Raw genomic sequence first — 15,445 nt, 5'->3', positions numbered from 1 at the left:
TGATCTCATTCCAAAATACATTCACAGAAACATTAAGAATAATGTTTAATCACATACGTGGGCAGTGTGGCCCAGCCAAGAGGACACACATAAGTAACCATTGTGCCAGGTTCACACAGCAAAGGGAAGTCACAGGGCTGTGGATGGCAGCATTCACGGTCACCAGCTGATTCAGGGAGAGCAAACTGGTGGGAGGAAAGCCAAGATGCTGTTGATTGGAGGAGGGCTGGAGTCTGGGACAGGAGTTTACATGCTCTGACCACGAGGACTCGGTGGGTGATGAGGACACCATGTTGCGCTGTGTCTGTATACCCTAAAGTATAGCAGGCTCTGTGCTGTTTTAGTTGGATTAACTCAGTGATGCCTCTAGTAACCCTGTGATGTATGCTTCTCTCCCTAAGCAGAGGAAATTTTCTTTGAGCTAGAGCTGTAAGAAAAAGAGAGAAAGGGAAACTGAGGCCTAGAGGTGGTAAGTAATAAGTCCAAGGTCACAAAGCTATGAAACTATATACATTTGATTCAATAATCAGGATCTCTTAGCCACAGGCAACCCAGCCTTCAACCTTCCTGGACTCTCCTTGCAGGCTGGGACTGCAGGGGCAGCACATGCTAACAGATATGACCCAGGAAGGTAAAACTCTACCCCACCCTCAAACAAATAGATGGGAGTGATTCAATTAATGCTGATGTGCTCACATGATGGACTGAAGAGCTGAATAAAGAATGCTCGGCTGGGCACGGTGGCTCATGCCTCTAATCTCAGCACTTTGGGAGGCTGAGGCGTGTGGATCAGTTGAGGTCAGGAGTTCATGGCTAGCCTAGGCAACATGGTGAAACCCTGTCTCCTCTAAAAATACAAAAATTAGCTGGGCATGGTGTCACGTGCCTATAATCCCAGCTACTCAGGAGGCTGAAGCAGGAGAATCGCTTGAGCCTGGGTGGCAGATGTTGCTGTGAGCTGAGATCGAGCCACTGCACTCCAGCCTGGGTGACAGAGTGAGACTCTGCCTCAAAAAATAAATAAATAAATAAATAAAAGAATGCTTTGAAGACTGTTTAATATGGTCAGAAGATGCAACCTATTAAGTAGAAAAACAGAATATTTAACTGTCACTATAGTTTGACATTACATTTGTTTAAAATCATAAACAGAAAAAAGAGTGGGAGGAAATGTAGATTCCTGAGAGGGATAAGTGCTCATTTCTGTGAGTCCCTAAATGTGTAAACACAGCTACCACTGTAGCATAAACTTCCTGCATGGCCGAAAATGTCCTAGAAATATATATCTGGGTGCATTCATGATCTGCTGCTGCATAATAAACTACTTCCAAACTTAGTGTCTTTTTTTTTTTTTTTTTGAGACGGAGTCTCACTCTGTTGCCCAGGCTGGAGTGCAGTAGCACAATCTCGGCTCACTGCAATCTCCGCCTCCCAGGTTCAAGCAATTCTCCTGCCTCAGCCTCCCGAGTAGCTGGGATTACAGGTGCCTACCATCACCCTCGGCTAATTTTTGTATTTTTAATAGAGACGGGATTTTGTCATGTTGGCCAGGCTGGTCTTGAACTCCTGACCTCGGGTGCTTTGCCCGCCTTGGCCTCTCAAAGTGCTGGGATTACAGGCGTGAGGCACTATACCCTACCCCTTATGTCTTAAGTAACAAACACATACCATCCCAGGGTCTGGGTTGATAGCATTCATCCCAGAGTCTTTTTTATGTTTTTGAGATGGAGTTTCACTCTTGTTGCCCAGGTTGGAGTGCAATGGCGTGATCTTGGCTCACTGCAACATCCACCTCTCAGGTTCAAGCAATTCTCCTGCCTCAGTCTCCCAAGAAGTTGGGACTACAGGCGCCCACCACCACGCCCAGCTAAATTTTGTTGTTTTTTTTTTTTTGAGTAGAGACGGGATTGCATTGTCCAGGTTGGTCTCGAACACCTGACCTCAGGTGGTCTGCTCGCCTTGGCCTCCCAAAGTGCTGGGATTACAGGTGTGACTCACACCACGCTCAGCCTCACTTACCATCTTCTATTCACTAGAGGCAAGTCACTAGGTTCAGCCCCACTCAAGGGGAAAGGATTACATAAGGGCATGAAAACCAGGCAGCGGGTCCTGGGGGCTGTCCTGGAAGCTGCCTACCACAGTGGGTAAGAACCAGCGTCTTCTCTGGCTCTCTTCTCATTCCCTTCATCACCAGCACTGGTCGTTGGCTTTCTTTGGAAAGGGTATTTCAGAAGGAAACACTGCATTCCTTTACAAGAGTGGCAATGTCCCCAGCAGTGAGCAGAGATCTGGTGAGTTCTGGATGTGAGAGCTGGAAACTTTCTTTGTGCTCTCACTGAGTGGGACCGGAGAACTCCCATCATCCACGGAGGGGCCTCGAAGAATCTTTTCAGTTGCATCAGCTGGAATAGGGGAAACAATCGTTGAGGTTGAGAAACTGAGGCTTAGGATAGAAAGAACCTCTCTGGTAAGTAAAAAAGTGAAACAGATGCAGAAGCCAGGGTCATGAAAGCACCACCAGCAGCAAAGTTGCCTTGAGAAATCTTTCTTTCTCTCTTGCCTTTCTTTCTTTCATTGAGTCATTCTGTAATTCATTCAGTCACATTGTCAGTCAGTTAATACATATTAAGCACCTGCTATGTGCCAATCCCTGCTCTTAAGGTACTAATAATAAAATCAAGAGAGACAGATAATAAATCACAAATAAGTAAGATAATTCCAAGAATGTTATGATCTATAAATAAAGTAAAACAGAGAAAGTTTGACAATGACTGGGTGAGAATGCTGCTTTTTTTTTTTTTTTTTTTTTTTTTGAGACTGGGTCTTACTCTTGCCTCTATTCCCAGGTTGGAGTGCAGTGGCGCGAACTCAGCTCACTGCAACTTCCAACTCCCTGGTTCAAGTGATTCTCCTGTCTTTGCCTCCAAAGTAGCTGGGATTACAGGCATGTGCCGCCATGCCCAGCTAATTTTTGTATTTTCAGTAGAGGTGGGGTTTCAACACGTTGGCCAGGATGGTTTCGAACTCCTGACTTTGTGATCTGCCCACCCCTGCCTCCCAAAGTGCTGAGATTACAGGTGTGAGCCACCGTACCTGGCTTGAGTGCTGCTTTTCCAGAGAATTCAGGGAAAGGGGTCAAGTACAGTGGCTGACGCCTGTAATCCCAGCATTTTTGGAGGCTGAGAAAGGAGGATTACTTGAGCCTAGGAGTTCCAGACCAATATGGGCAGAGAGAGAATTCAAGGGAAGGATCTCTAAGGAGGTGTCATTCAGGCTGAGATCTGAATGACAATAGGGAGTCAGCCATGCAAAGATCTAGGGAAAGAATATCCGAGGCAGAGGGCATGTGCAAAACCCCTGGGTCTGGGAAAAGCTAAACATGGTGGAGGAATAGAAAGGAGGAGGCCAGCTGGGCTCGGTGGTGCACACCTGTAATCCCAGGACTTTGGGAGGCTGAGGTGGAAGGGTTGCTTGATCCCATGAGTTTGAGACTAGCCTGAGCAACAAAGGAAGATCTTGACTCTACTAAAAATTCAAAAAATTAGCCAGGCATGGTGGCACGCACCTGTAGCCCTAGCTATTCGAGACACTGAGGTGGGAGAATTGTTTGAGCCTGGGAAGCCAAGGCTGCAGTGAGCCATGATAATGCCCCTGCACATTAGGTGACAAAGTGAGGCCCTGTCTCAAAAATAAATAAATAAAATGAAGGGATTATTTTTAATAATAATTAAAATGAGCACTTATCCCTCCTCAGGAATCTACATTTCCTGTAATCCCAGCACTTTGGGAGGTGGTGGCAGGTAGATCAACAGAGGTCAGGAGTTCAAGACCTGGCTAACATGGTAAAACCCTGTCTCTACTAAAAATACAAAAAAATTCGCCTGGCATGGTGACACATGCCTGTAAACCCAGCTACTTGGGAGGCTGAGGCAAGATAATCACTTGAATCTGGGAGGCAGAGGTTACAGTGAGCTGAGATCATGCCACTGCACTCCAGACTGGGCAACAGAGCAAGACTCCATCTCAGAGAAAAAAAGAAAGAAAGAAAATTAGCAGGGCATGGTGGTGCATGCCTGTAGTCCCAGCTATTTGGGAGATTGAGGCACAAGGATCTCTGGAATCCAGAAGGTGGAGGTTTCAGTGAGCAGAGATCGAGCCACTGTACTCCACCCTGGGTGACAGAGTGAGACTCCATCTTATTAAAAAAAAAAAAAAAAAAAAAAAGAAGCAGCACGTTTGAGCAAGGTCTTGAAGAAGGCAGTGAATTAGCCAGGGGCCAGATCATATGAACCCCTGCAAGGGTGTTGCCTTTTTTCCATAATCAAGGAACCTGACATTTAAAAAAGATCAGAATGTTCAGGAGTCAGATTGGAAGCAGGGAGGTGGCAAGAAGAGGTCAGCCCATCTGACAAGGGATTAATAGCCAGAATATATAAGGAGCTCAGACAACTCTACAGAAAAAAATCTAAGGCTCTCCTTTAAAAAAAAAAATTCTCTTTTCTTGAAAACACCTAATAATATGATTTAAAAATGGACAAAAAGGCTGGGTAATCCCAGCACTGTTGGAGGCCAAGGCAGGCGGATCACTTGAAGTCAGGAATTCAAGAGCAGCCTGGCCAACATGGCGAAACCCTGTCTCGACTAAAAATACAAAAATTAGCCAGGTGTGGTGGCAGGTGCCTGTAATCTCAGCTACTTGAGAGGCTGAGGCAAGAGAATTTCTGGAATCCAGGAGGTGGAGGTTGCAGTGAGCTCAGATCATGCCACTGCACTCCAGCCTGGGCAACAGAGTGAGAATTCACCTCAAAAAAAAAAAAAAAAATGGGGGGTGCAAAAGAGTCAAGTAGACATTTCTCAGAAGAAGATATACAAATGGCAAATAGGTGTATGAAAAGGTGCTAACATCATTAATCATCAGAGTAATGCTAATGCAAACTATAATGAGATATCATTTTGCCCAAGTTCAAATGGCTTACATCCAAAAGACAGGCAATAACAAATGTGGTGAGGATGTGGAAGAAAGGGAACCTTTGAAGACTGTTGGTGGGAATATAAATTTGTATAACCACTATGGAGAACAGTTTGGAGGTTACCCAAAAAACTAAAAATAAAGCTGCCATATGATCCAGCACTCCCACTGCTGGGTATAGATCCAAAAGAAAGGAAATCAGCATATCGAAGAAATATCTGCACTCCCATGTTTGTTGCAGCACTGTTCACAATAGCCAAGATGCAGAAACAATCTAAGGGTCTGTCAGCAGAAGAATGAATAAAGAAAATGTGGCACATATACACAATGAAGTACCATTCAGCTATAAAAAGAATGGGATCCTGTCATTTGCAACATGGATGGAACTGAAGATCGTTATGTTAAGTGAAATAAACCAGGCACAGAAAGACAAACGTCACAGGTTTTCACTTATTTGTGGGATCTAAAACTCAAAGTAACTGAGATAATGGAGATGGAGAGTAGAAGGATGATGACCAGAGCCTGGGAAGAGGATTGGGGGTGGGCAGGGGGAGGTGGGGATGATTAAGAGCTACAAAACCAAAATAGAAAGAATGAATAAGACCTACAATTTGCTAGCATAATAGGGTGACTATAGTCAATAATAATTTAATTGTACATTTCAAAATAAAAGAGTGTAAGTGTATTATTTGTAACACCAAGAATAAATGCTCAAGGGGTGGATATCTCATTTTCCGTGATGTGATTATTATGCATTGCATGCTTGTATCAGAACATCTCATGCACACCTACTGTGTATTCACAAAAATTAAAAATTAAAAAAAAAAGAAGTGGTCAGATCCAGGGTGTGCTTTACAGATAGAGCTGATGGGATATTCTCATGGATTGAGTGTGGTGAAAGGGAGGAAGGATGACGCTGAGATTTGGGATCTGAGCAATTTGTGGTTGGTAGTGCCAATGACCAAGAAAGACTAGAAGAGAAGTCTGGGGTTTGGGGCGGGGATCAGGAACCCTGTCTTGGCCATGTTAAATTTGAGATACCTATTTGACATCCAATTGATTTAAAGAAAAGAGTCTAGAGTATGGGAAAGGTCAGGACTGGATAAATAAATTTGGAAGCCATCGGTAGGTTGGTGGACAATGAGGGATGGGCAAGATGACCTCTGAGGGCCTTTGCAGCCTGTGTCTGCTTGTGCCCCAGAGCTCTCAGCCTGAAAGTCTTTCCCTTATCACTCCTGCATTCTCAGAATCTGCCCCCATCCTTCCTTTTCAAATGCTCCTTCCTCCAGGAAGCCTCCTGTAATCTTCCAAGATAAAAGCAGCCTGTTTTCCTCACCATACCCTACCTGTGCTTTTCTATCATCTTCCTTTTTGTGTGACTGTGTCTTATCCTCTTACCTCCCTCAGAGACAGCAGCCAGTGTGGCACATGATGCTGCTGCTGATGATTTTTTTTTTTTTTTTTTTTTTTGAGACAGGATGGCCCAGGCTGGAGTGCAATGGCACAAACACAGCTCACTGCAGCCTTGACTTCCCAGGCTCAAGTGATTCTCCCACTTTGGCCTCCCAAGGTGCTGGATTTTCAGACATGAGCCACCACCACCACACCTGGCCAACACATAATGAATAATTTGTTTAATTTTTAAAAATTTTTGTTAGAGCCAGGCGCGGTGGCTCAAGCCTGTAATCCCAGCACTTTGGGAGGCCGAGGCGGGTGGATCACAAGGTCAAGAGATCGAGACCATCCTGGTCAACATGGTGAAACCCCGTCTCTACTAAAAATACAAAAAATTAGCTGTGCATGGTGGTGCGTGCCTGTAATCCCAGCTACTCAGGAGGCTGAGGCAGGAGAATTGCCTGAACCCAGGAGGCGGAGGTTGTGGTGAGCCGAGATCGCGCCATTGCACTCCAGCCTGGGTAACAAGAGCGAAACTCCGTCTCAAAAAAAAAATTTTGTTAGAGATGGGGTCTTGCTAGGTTGACCAGGCTGGTCTCAAACTCCTGGCCTCAAATGATTCTCCCATCTCACCCTCCCAAAGTGCTGGGGTTACAGGCATGAGCCACCTGTCTGGCCAATGAATATTTTTAAAAAGCCTATGCTGGTTGGGCATCATGGCTCATGCCTGTAATCCCAGAACTTTGGGAGGCTAAGGCAGGTGGATCACCTGAGGTCAGGAGTTCAAGACCAGCCTGACCAACATGGAGAAACCCCCTCTCTCTACTAAAAATACAAAATTAGCTGGGCATGGTGGTGCATGCTTATAATCCCACCTACTCAGAGGCTGAGGCAGGAGAATTGCTTGGACCTGGAAGGTGGAGGTTGCCGTGAACCAAGATCGCACCATTGCACTCCAGCCTGGACAACAAAACTCTGTCAAAAAAAAAAAAAAAAAAAAAAGGCTATGCTTTTAGGCAGTGGAGCACAGTGATTAGACAGCTAGACAGCTTAGGCTCCAGGACCATATAGGATTAGGTTCAAGACCCAGCTCTACTATTTCCTCACTCAACTTCAAGACAGCTTTCTCATCTGGAAAATGGAGATTTATATGTATGTATATACATATACACACACATATATGTGGGGTGGACTGTAGGTACCCACCTAAAGTCCACCCCACATATATATGTGTGTGCATATATATATGTATATATATACATATATATATACCCATATATATGAATGTATAATGTGAATAGATGATATGGTTTGGCTGTGTCTCCACCCAAATCTCAACTTGAATTGTATCTCCCAGAATTCCCACGTGTTGTGGGAAGGACCCAGGGAAAGGTAATTGAGTCATGGAGACTGGTCGTTCCCGTGCTATTCTTGTGATAGTAAGTCTCACGAGATCTGATGGGTTTATCAGGGTTTCTGCTTTTGCTTCTTCCTTTTTCTCTTGCCATGGCCATGTAAGAGGTATCTTTCACCTCCTGCCATGATTCTAAGGCCTCCCCAGCCATGTGGAACTGTAAGTCCAATTAAACCTCTTTTTCTTCCCAGTTTCAGGTATGTCTTTATCAGCAGCATGAAAATGAACTAATACAATAGGTATAATAGAAAAGCATATGTTCAGCCAGGCATGGTGGCTCTCACTTGTAATTCCAACACTTTGGGAAGCCAGCTGAGAGGATCATTTGAGCCCAAGAGTTCAAGATTAGCTTGGGTGACAGAGCGAGACTCTGTCTCAAAAAAAAAGAAAATTCACTAAGCTATACATTTATGATCTGTATTTTTTTTCTATTATATCTGGTTACTTTGGGAAATGCAAGGAGTAGCTCACAGTCCCTGGCACACAGTAAGTGTTCAGCAAATGTTAGCTACTCCAAACGAATGAAAGAACTCATGACTTGCCCCCAAGTGAACGCCATTAAAAATCAGAACCATGGACAGATCAGAGCCTGTGCTCAGGGAAGGCTGAAGGAAAATTCTCAGATCTGATACGGGGGACCTGAGGCAAGAAGGAATCTGAGACCTTTTCTCTTGCATTACTGGTTCAGTGCCTTCTGTGGGTATTCCCATCCTGCAGGAGAGAGAGACTATTCCTTGGGGACTGTAAATGTCTGTGTGTGTGTTCCTGCAGAAATGCATGCCATCTTAAAAGGTCTACAGCCTCATTTTTCTAAGCAGAGAATGCTGAAATCTCCCCAGAGGCCAGCCCGGGCCCTTGCAAGCTTTACTCCTTGTGTCTTGGCTTCAGTTTATCTGGTGAGGGGGCGGACAGGGAAGAGACTCCAGTCAGGATAAAAATAACCTAGGAGAGATCTCTCAATCATGCCAAGACTCCCAAATCTGACTCTCTGGGGTGGGCCTGGACCCAGAGTCTAGAGCAATTTCCATGTATGATTCTTGGGAATACTTGAGCCTCTGGCAGCTCAGTCTTTTGAGTTAGATTCAAACACCGAACCTTGCCAAAGAGAGCTCTTCTGAAGGGATCTCTGCAGTTGGGGAGGGGACTCTGGGTTAGTGGTTCACCTCCTTCTTGGAAGTTTCCCTTCTTTCCGGGGGTCCTCTGCTTCTGTCCTGTGACAGCCACCACCCACAGGAATTAGGCTCCTGTTACTAAAACTGCACAAAGGCCTCCAAGGTCTGGGCTGAGCCTGGAAGGATTTGGAGGCCTCTTTAAGTAAACCTATCCCATCCCCTCACCTCCCCAAGCTCCACAAGGCTCATATCTGGATGGTCACCAGGTTTCATAGCCTTACTATGAGCCAGACACCCAACATACAGAGAGGGAATAGTAAACTGATGACTGAATTACACTACCCTAGGGGTGGGGGCAGACCCCGCTGCCCCTATCCCCAGAGTTGCCTCTCTGAGTCAGGTCATTTCAACTCCCAGTGGCCCTGTCAGGCCAGTCACTGGCTGGCCAGGTTTGCTGAGCTGAGGCCCGTTGCCTGGTAGGTAATTGACCTGGGAAGCCCAAAGGGAGGTGGTAGGGGTTGGGGAGCCCAAGGTGCTGCAGGAAATGGAGCTGTTTATTCAGTGGCTCCTTCCCTCCACCTTGGAGGCTAGGAAGCTGTACAGGCCCAGGAAGCAGCAGCTGCTCTCTAAGGAGACAAGACCTGGTTTTGCCCCTCTCGGGGAGATCATGGGTCTGCGGAGCATTTCCTGAAGAGCTGCAGTGGTTGGCAGTTAATGGGACCCTCCCAGCACCCCATTCTTCCTCTGTATGTGCTAGGCTTCTTCCTAGGACATGATTCGTTTTGTCCTCTGGGGCTCCCAGACTGAACTGCTTAGAGGGAGGAAAGCCAGTTGTAGAATCTGACCATGTGACCAGCACTCCTCTGAGAAGCCTTTCTGGGAGTTCCTGGGAGAAAGGGACCACAAGAGGACTGGGTACAGTGGCTCATGCCTGTAATCCCAGCACTTTGGGAGGCCAAGGCAGGTGGATCACCTGAGGTCAGGAGTTCAAGACCAGCCTGGCTAATTTTTCTTTTTTCTTTTTTTTTCTTTTTTTTTTTAGAGATTCAGTCTATGTTGCCCAAGCTAGTCTTGAACTCCTGATCTCAAGAGATCCTCCTGTGTCAGCCTCCCAAAGTGTTGGGATTACAGGTGTGAACCATCGAGCCTGGCCTCAGGAACATTTTTCTTTTCTTTTCTTTTTTTTTTTTTGAGACAGAGTTTTGCTCTTGTTACCCAGGCTGGAGTGCAATGGCGCAATCTCGGCTCACTGCAACCTCCATCTCCTGGGTTCAGGCAATTCTCCTGCCTCAGCCTCCCGAATAGCTGGGACTACAGGCGTGTGCCACCATGCCCAGCTAATTTTTGTATTTTTAGTAGAGACGGGGTTTCACCATGTTGACCAGGATGGTCTCGATCTCTTGACCTCGTGGTCCACTCGTCTCGGCCTCCCAAAGTGCTGGGATTATAGGTGTGAGCCACCACGCCCGGCCAGGAACTTTTTTCTAAAACCAAAATCCAACTTTTAAGTGTCTTATTACTGTGGGGATAAATTCAAGTACCTCAGCACAAGCTTCTTCGTGGTCTAGCCCGTGTCCCTCCTCGACCCCATCTCCTGCCACTCCACTCGTTTCTTTTTTCTTTTCTTTTCTTTTTTTCACAGCTTCACTCTTTTTGCCCAGGCTGGAATGCAATGGCGCGATCTCGGCTCACTGCAAACTTCACCTCCCAATTTTTTTTGTTTTGTTTTTTTTAGAAACTCGATGTTTATTTTCCATGAACCTTACATATTGTTTAAGAGCCCACACAAGAACAGCTTAAGACCATTCAGTGGTTGCTCCTACCCATTCAGTGGCCTAAGCAGTGGGAGCTGCAGACCAGTTTTCCGTGGCAGGCTGGGTGCTCCAGTCTTCAGTAGGGGACTGCTGGATAGGCACAGAGGGCTCCTGCACGCCTTCAGACCAGTTGGCAACCTCAGGCTGAGTAGCAGTGAACTCAGTAGCCGGAGCAATCTGTTCGCCCTGAAACTCCTCCTTGGTCACAGTCTTGTCAGCAGCAGCCTGCTCTTCTTTTTCAATCTCTTCAGGATCTCTGCAGAAGCAGAGATCAGGCATGACCTCCCACTGGTGTTCACGGGAAATGGTGCCACGCATGTGCAAAACTTCCTGAGCCAGCATCCACCACATCAAACCCACTGAGTGAGCTCCCTTGTTGTTGCATGGGATGGCAATGTCCACGTAGCGCAGAGGAGAATCTGTGTGACACAGAGCAATGGTAGGTAGGTTAACATAAGACGCCTCCGTGAGAGGCTGGTGGTCAGCCCCTGGGTCAGTAACCACAAGCAGCCGTGGCTCCTGGAAGGCTGCCTGGCTCTGGTTGGCGAAGGTTCTAGGAGTGAAGTGGCAGCAATTGGAGTGGCTCCAGTGGCAGCAGCAAACTTCAGCACGGCCCTCTGGCCAGTATTCCTGGAGGATATAACAGTGACATCAGCAGGGTTTTCAATGGCAACAATGGCACAGGCTGCCAGGAAAAGCTTCTCCCAGGTCCTCCTCAGATTTAGGATGTAGATGCCATCACTTTTCCTTTTATAGATATACTACTCCATCTGGAAGTCAAGGTTGGTGCCACCTAAATGGGTTCCTGCTGCCAGGAACTTAAGGACATCCTCCTCCTTCATTTGCAGGACATCAAGGGCTCCGGACATTGTGAAAGTTTCCCTTTAAGTTACTACGGGAATCCCGAACAATGCCGTTTGGAGCCCTCGGCAGATAGTGCGGAAAGGCCACCTCCCAATTTTTTTTTTTCACCTCCCAATTTCAAGCAATTCTCCTGCCTCAGCCTCCCAAGTAACTGGAAATACAGGTGCACGTCACCATGCCCAGCTATTTTTTTTTTTTTTTTTCAGTAGAGACAGCGTTTTACTATGTTGGCCAGGCTGTTTTCGAACTCCTGACCTCAGGTGATCCGGTTGCCTCAGCTTTCCAAAGTGCTAGGATTACAGGCATGAGCCACCTCGCCTTGAAACCTGTTTCTTACATTTAAGTAACACTGAACTTCTTGGAAACACACACACACAGCATGCTATTTTTTGTTGCCAGGCTTTTGCCATGTGCTGGCTGGCTTGACAGATCTGGTATATGTGCTTTGAATTCAGTTGTTATCTACAAGCACTGCGGCTGAAATGTTCCGGTATGGCAGGCTAAGTCTAAACCCATACAAGTCTCTTTAGCACTGTAAATTGTTTCTGAGTTAGGGTATAGGTTTGTTAATTCTCAGGAATCCCAAGGGCTCATAAAAAGGTGTTCAACATTATTAATCGTTAGGGAAGTACAAATTAAATCTGTAACTAGATACCATTACACATCTATTAGGATGGCAAAATTTTTTAACTGAAAATTTCAAGTGCTGGCAAGGATGCAGAGCAATTCTCACACTCTGCTGTCAAGAGTGCAGAATGGTACAGCCACTCTGGAAAACCGCTTCGTAGTTTCTTTCTTCTTCTTCTTTTTTTTTTTTTTTTTTTTTTTTTTTTTTTTGAGTTGGAGTCTCTCTGGATCTTGGCTCACTGCAACCTCTGCCTCCCCATCCCGATTCAAGCAATTCTCCTGCCCCAGGCTCCTGAGTAGTTGGGATTACAGGTGCATGCTGCCATGCCCAGCTAATTTTTATATTTTTAGTAGAGGCAGGGTTTCACCATGTTGGCCAGGCTGGTCTTGAACTCCTGCCCTTGTGATCTGCCTGCCCAGGCTGGAGTGCAATGGCATCATCTTGGCTCACTGCAACCTTCACCTCCTGAGTTCAAGCGATTCTCGTGCCTCAGCCTCCCGAATAGCAGGGGCTACAGGCATGTGCCACCACAGCTAATTTTTTATTTTTACAAAATACAGACGGCGTTCACCATATTGGCCAGGCTGGTCCTGAACTCCTTACCTCAGGTGATCCGCCAGCCACGGCCTCCCAAAGTGGTGGGATTACAGGCGTGAGCCACCGCTCCGGGCCCCTGTCTCTATTTTTAAAAATAAAATTTAAGGAAAAGTGGGCATGTGTGTGTGTGTGTGTGTGCGCGCGCGCGCGTAAAACAGGGTCTCACTCGCTCGCCCAGGCTGCAGTGCAGTGTCGCGATCTCGACTCACGGCAGCCTCGTCCTCCTGAGCTCAAGCGATTCTAAAATTGGGACATTAATGCCTGCTGCAGAGCATGTCTCCAAGGAATAAAGGAAGGTGCCCTGCATAACGCCTGGTACACAGTGAGGGCTCCGCAGTCGCTAGTTCCCGACCAGAGCACGCCAGGCACGTAGCAGGCGCGAAGGGCTGGTCAGTCTGGCAGGGACCTGAAGGCGCCCGGGCGTCCTGCGGGTGGGGCCGCGCGTGTCCTCCTGGCAGCAACAACGAAAGGCGCATGCGCACACCGCGGCCGGGCCTTGGAGCGGCGCCCGAAGGGGCGACGGGAAGCGCGGCTGCGCGTGCGCAGAAGGCATGGCGGGGCGCTGACTAACGGGAGAGTCGGTACCTCAGGCGGACTTCGTTCGAGGTCGGCGCCCTCCCTTTTCAGAGAGCACTTCTTAGCGGGGCTACTTTTGTGAGGCCTCCAAGAACCCCTAAGCAGTGTATCAGACACAGCCTGGCCGAGCCTGGGAGCCACCTGGGGCTGAGGTAACGGCATACAAAAAAACCGGCCCGCGGTCCTCTGGAAGTTGTCTTTGCGTTTCTGTTTATTTCTGAGGGAAGTTTCCGGCCCCGGCCCCACCCTCCCCGCCGAGGTCCGTTTCTCAGCGCCGGACTCCCGGGACACCTGGCAGGCTCGCCCAGCGTCCAGGCCGTGCCACCGCAGGGCCACCACGTGGAGGCCATCGGACTGGCGCGCGGGTCGCAGGCCGAGATGGTGCGCGGATGAGACGGGCCCCCAGGCCTGTGCCCGCGCACAGAGAGGCCGGGATCCCTGCCGTCTGCAGACTCCAGCGACTGCTCTTTCCCCGCTCCACACCCAGCGCCGCTAACCCCGACCTTTTTTTTTTTTTTTTTTTTTTTTGAGAGGGAGTCTAGCTCTGTCATCCAGGGTGGGGTGCAGTGGCGCGATCTCGGCTCACTACCACCTCCGCCTGCTGGGTTCCAGAGATTCTCCTGCCTCAGCCTCCCGAATAGCTGGGATGACAGGCATGCACCGCCGCGCTTGGCTAATTTTTGTATTTTTGGTAGAGATAAGGTTTCACCATGTTGGCCAGGCTGGTCTTGAACTCCTGACATCAAGTGATCCACCTGCCTCTGCCTCCCAAAGTGCTGAGATTACAGGCACCCGCCACCACACCCGGCTAATTTTTGTGTGTGTTTTTTTTTTTTTTTTTTTTTTTTTGAGACGGAGTTTCGCTCTTGTTACCCAGGCTGGAGTGCAATGGCGCGATCTCGGCCCACCGCAACCTCCGCCTCCTGGGTTCAGGCAATTCTCCTGCCTCAGCCTCCTGAGTAGCTGGGATTACAGGCACGCGCCACCATGCCCAGCTAATTTTTTGCATTTTTAGTAGAGACGGGGTTTCACCATGTTGACCAGGATGGTCTCGATCTCTTGACCTCGTGATCCACCCGCCTCGGCCTCCCAAAGTGCTGGGATTACAGGCGTGAGCCACCGCGCCCGGCCTGATTTTTGTGTTTGTAGTAGAGACAGTTTCACCATGTTGGGCAGCCTGGTCTCAAACTTCTGAGCTCAGGTGAACTGCCCACCTCAGCCTTCCAAAGTGCTGGGATTACAGGCATGAGCCACCGCGCCTGGCCACACCCCGCCTTCTTACCACACACTTTCTCCGGGAACTAAAGTGTTCCTTCTGGCCTGTACCCACCCTCCAACCCGGGCTAGCGGTTGCCATGAAAACAAGATTTCTTCCCTTGCAACATTTCGTGTCACATCATGTCTTGATTTGAATGAGTTTCTGACTTTCAAATGCCTGATTGCACCTTGCAGGTAAATATGAGTCATGGAACTGAGTTTTCTGTGCAGCTCCCCAGAGCCTTGATTGAATTTTGGCAGCTGGGCACATGGACAGAAAGATGCCAGCAGGTATACTTTGCTGAACGTCTTTTCCTTTTTTGAACTCTAGTTCCTTTGTGAGTTCATCTGCAGGTAGGAAGCCACAGTTTCCAGCAGTCTATCTAGAATCTCTCTTTGAATATCTCATTGGCATCTCAAACTTGAGCATGTCCAGATATAGACTCAACATCTTGTCCTCAAAAATTTACTTTCCAAGGCTCCTGTTTTTGGGAAGTGGTGCTTTTACCTCTTCAGTGACTTGCCAAAGCAACCTGGAGTCATTGCTTTCTCACCCCATCAAGTCACCAAGTCATTACTAGGGTACTTCCGAATCAGTCCACTTCTCTTCATCTTCGCCTTTATCACAGTAGACCAGGCTACTGTCAGCTTCTGCCTTAAGCCGGAGAAGGCTCCTAGCTGGTCTTTCATCTGTTCTTGTTCCGGGTTGTTTCCCACATTGCAGCCGGGAGGGGTGTTTTTTTGTTGTTGTTGTTTGTTTGTTTGTTTTTAAGTCACAGCCATCTGGTCATGTCATTTTTTAATTATACCCTTCAGTGC

The 15,445-nt window shown here is 47.7% G+C and overlaps 1 protein-coding gene and 1 pseudogene across 6 annotated transcripts in view; one reads left to right on the top strand and one right to left on the bottom strand.

Moving 5' to 3' along the window:
* Window positions 1–10,686: 10,686 nt before the first annotated feature.
* On the bottom strand, window positions 10,687–11,587 carry LOC101029828 (small ribosomal subunit protein uS2-like; annotated as a pseudogene).
* Window positions 11,588–13,334: 1,747 nt separating this feature from the next.
* LOC101029185 (membrane-anchored junction protein) overlaps window positions 13,335–15,445 on the top strand; it is a 37,361-nt gene continuing 35,250 nt past the window's right edge. For all 6 annotated transcript variants that reach the window (XM_074401679.1, XM_074401682.1, XM_010348287.2 and 3 more), the window contains exons 1-2: window positions 13,335–13,521; window positions 14,822–14,917. In XM_074401679.1, coding sequence (XP_074257780.1) covers window positions 14,896–14,917 — 22 coding nt within the window. In that variant the 5' untranslated portion in view covers window positions 13,335–13,521; window positions 14,822–14,895. The remainder of the gene's footprint in view (window positions 13,522–14,821; window positions 14,918–15,445) is intronic.

This window comes from Saimiri boliviensis, chromosome 6, assembly GCF_048565385.1.
Source record: "Saimiri boliviensis isolate mSaiBol1 chromosome 6, mSaiBol1.pri, whole genome shotgun sequence".
In the NCBI taxonomy this organism is placed as follows: domain Eukaryota; kingdom Metazoa; phylum Chordata; class Mammalia; order Primates; family Cebidae; genus Saimiri; species Saimiri boliviensis.
The sequence above is the reverse complement of the archived record's forward strand: the minus strand, read 5'-3'. Positions and strand labels throughout refer to the sequence as shown.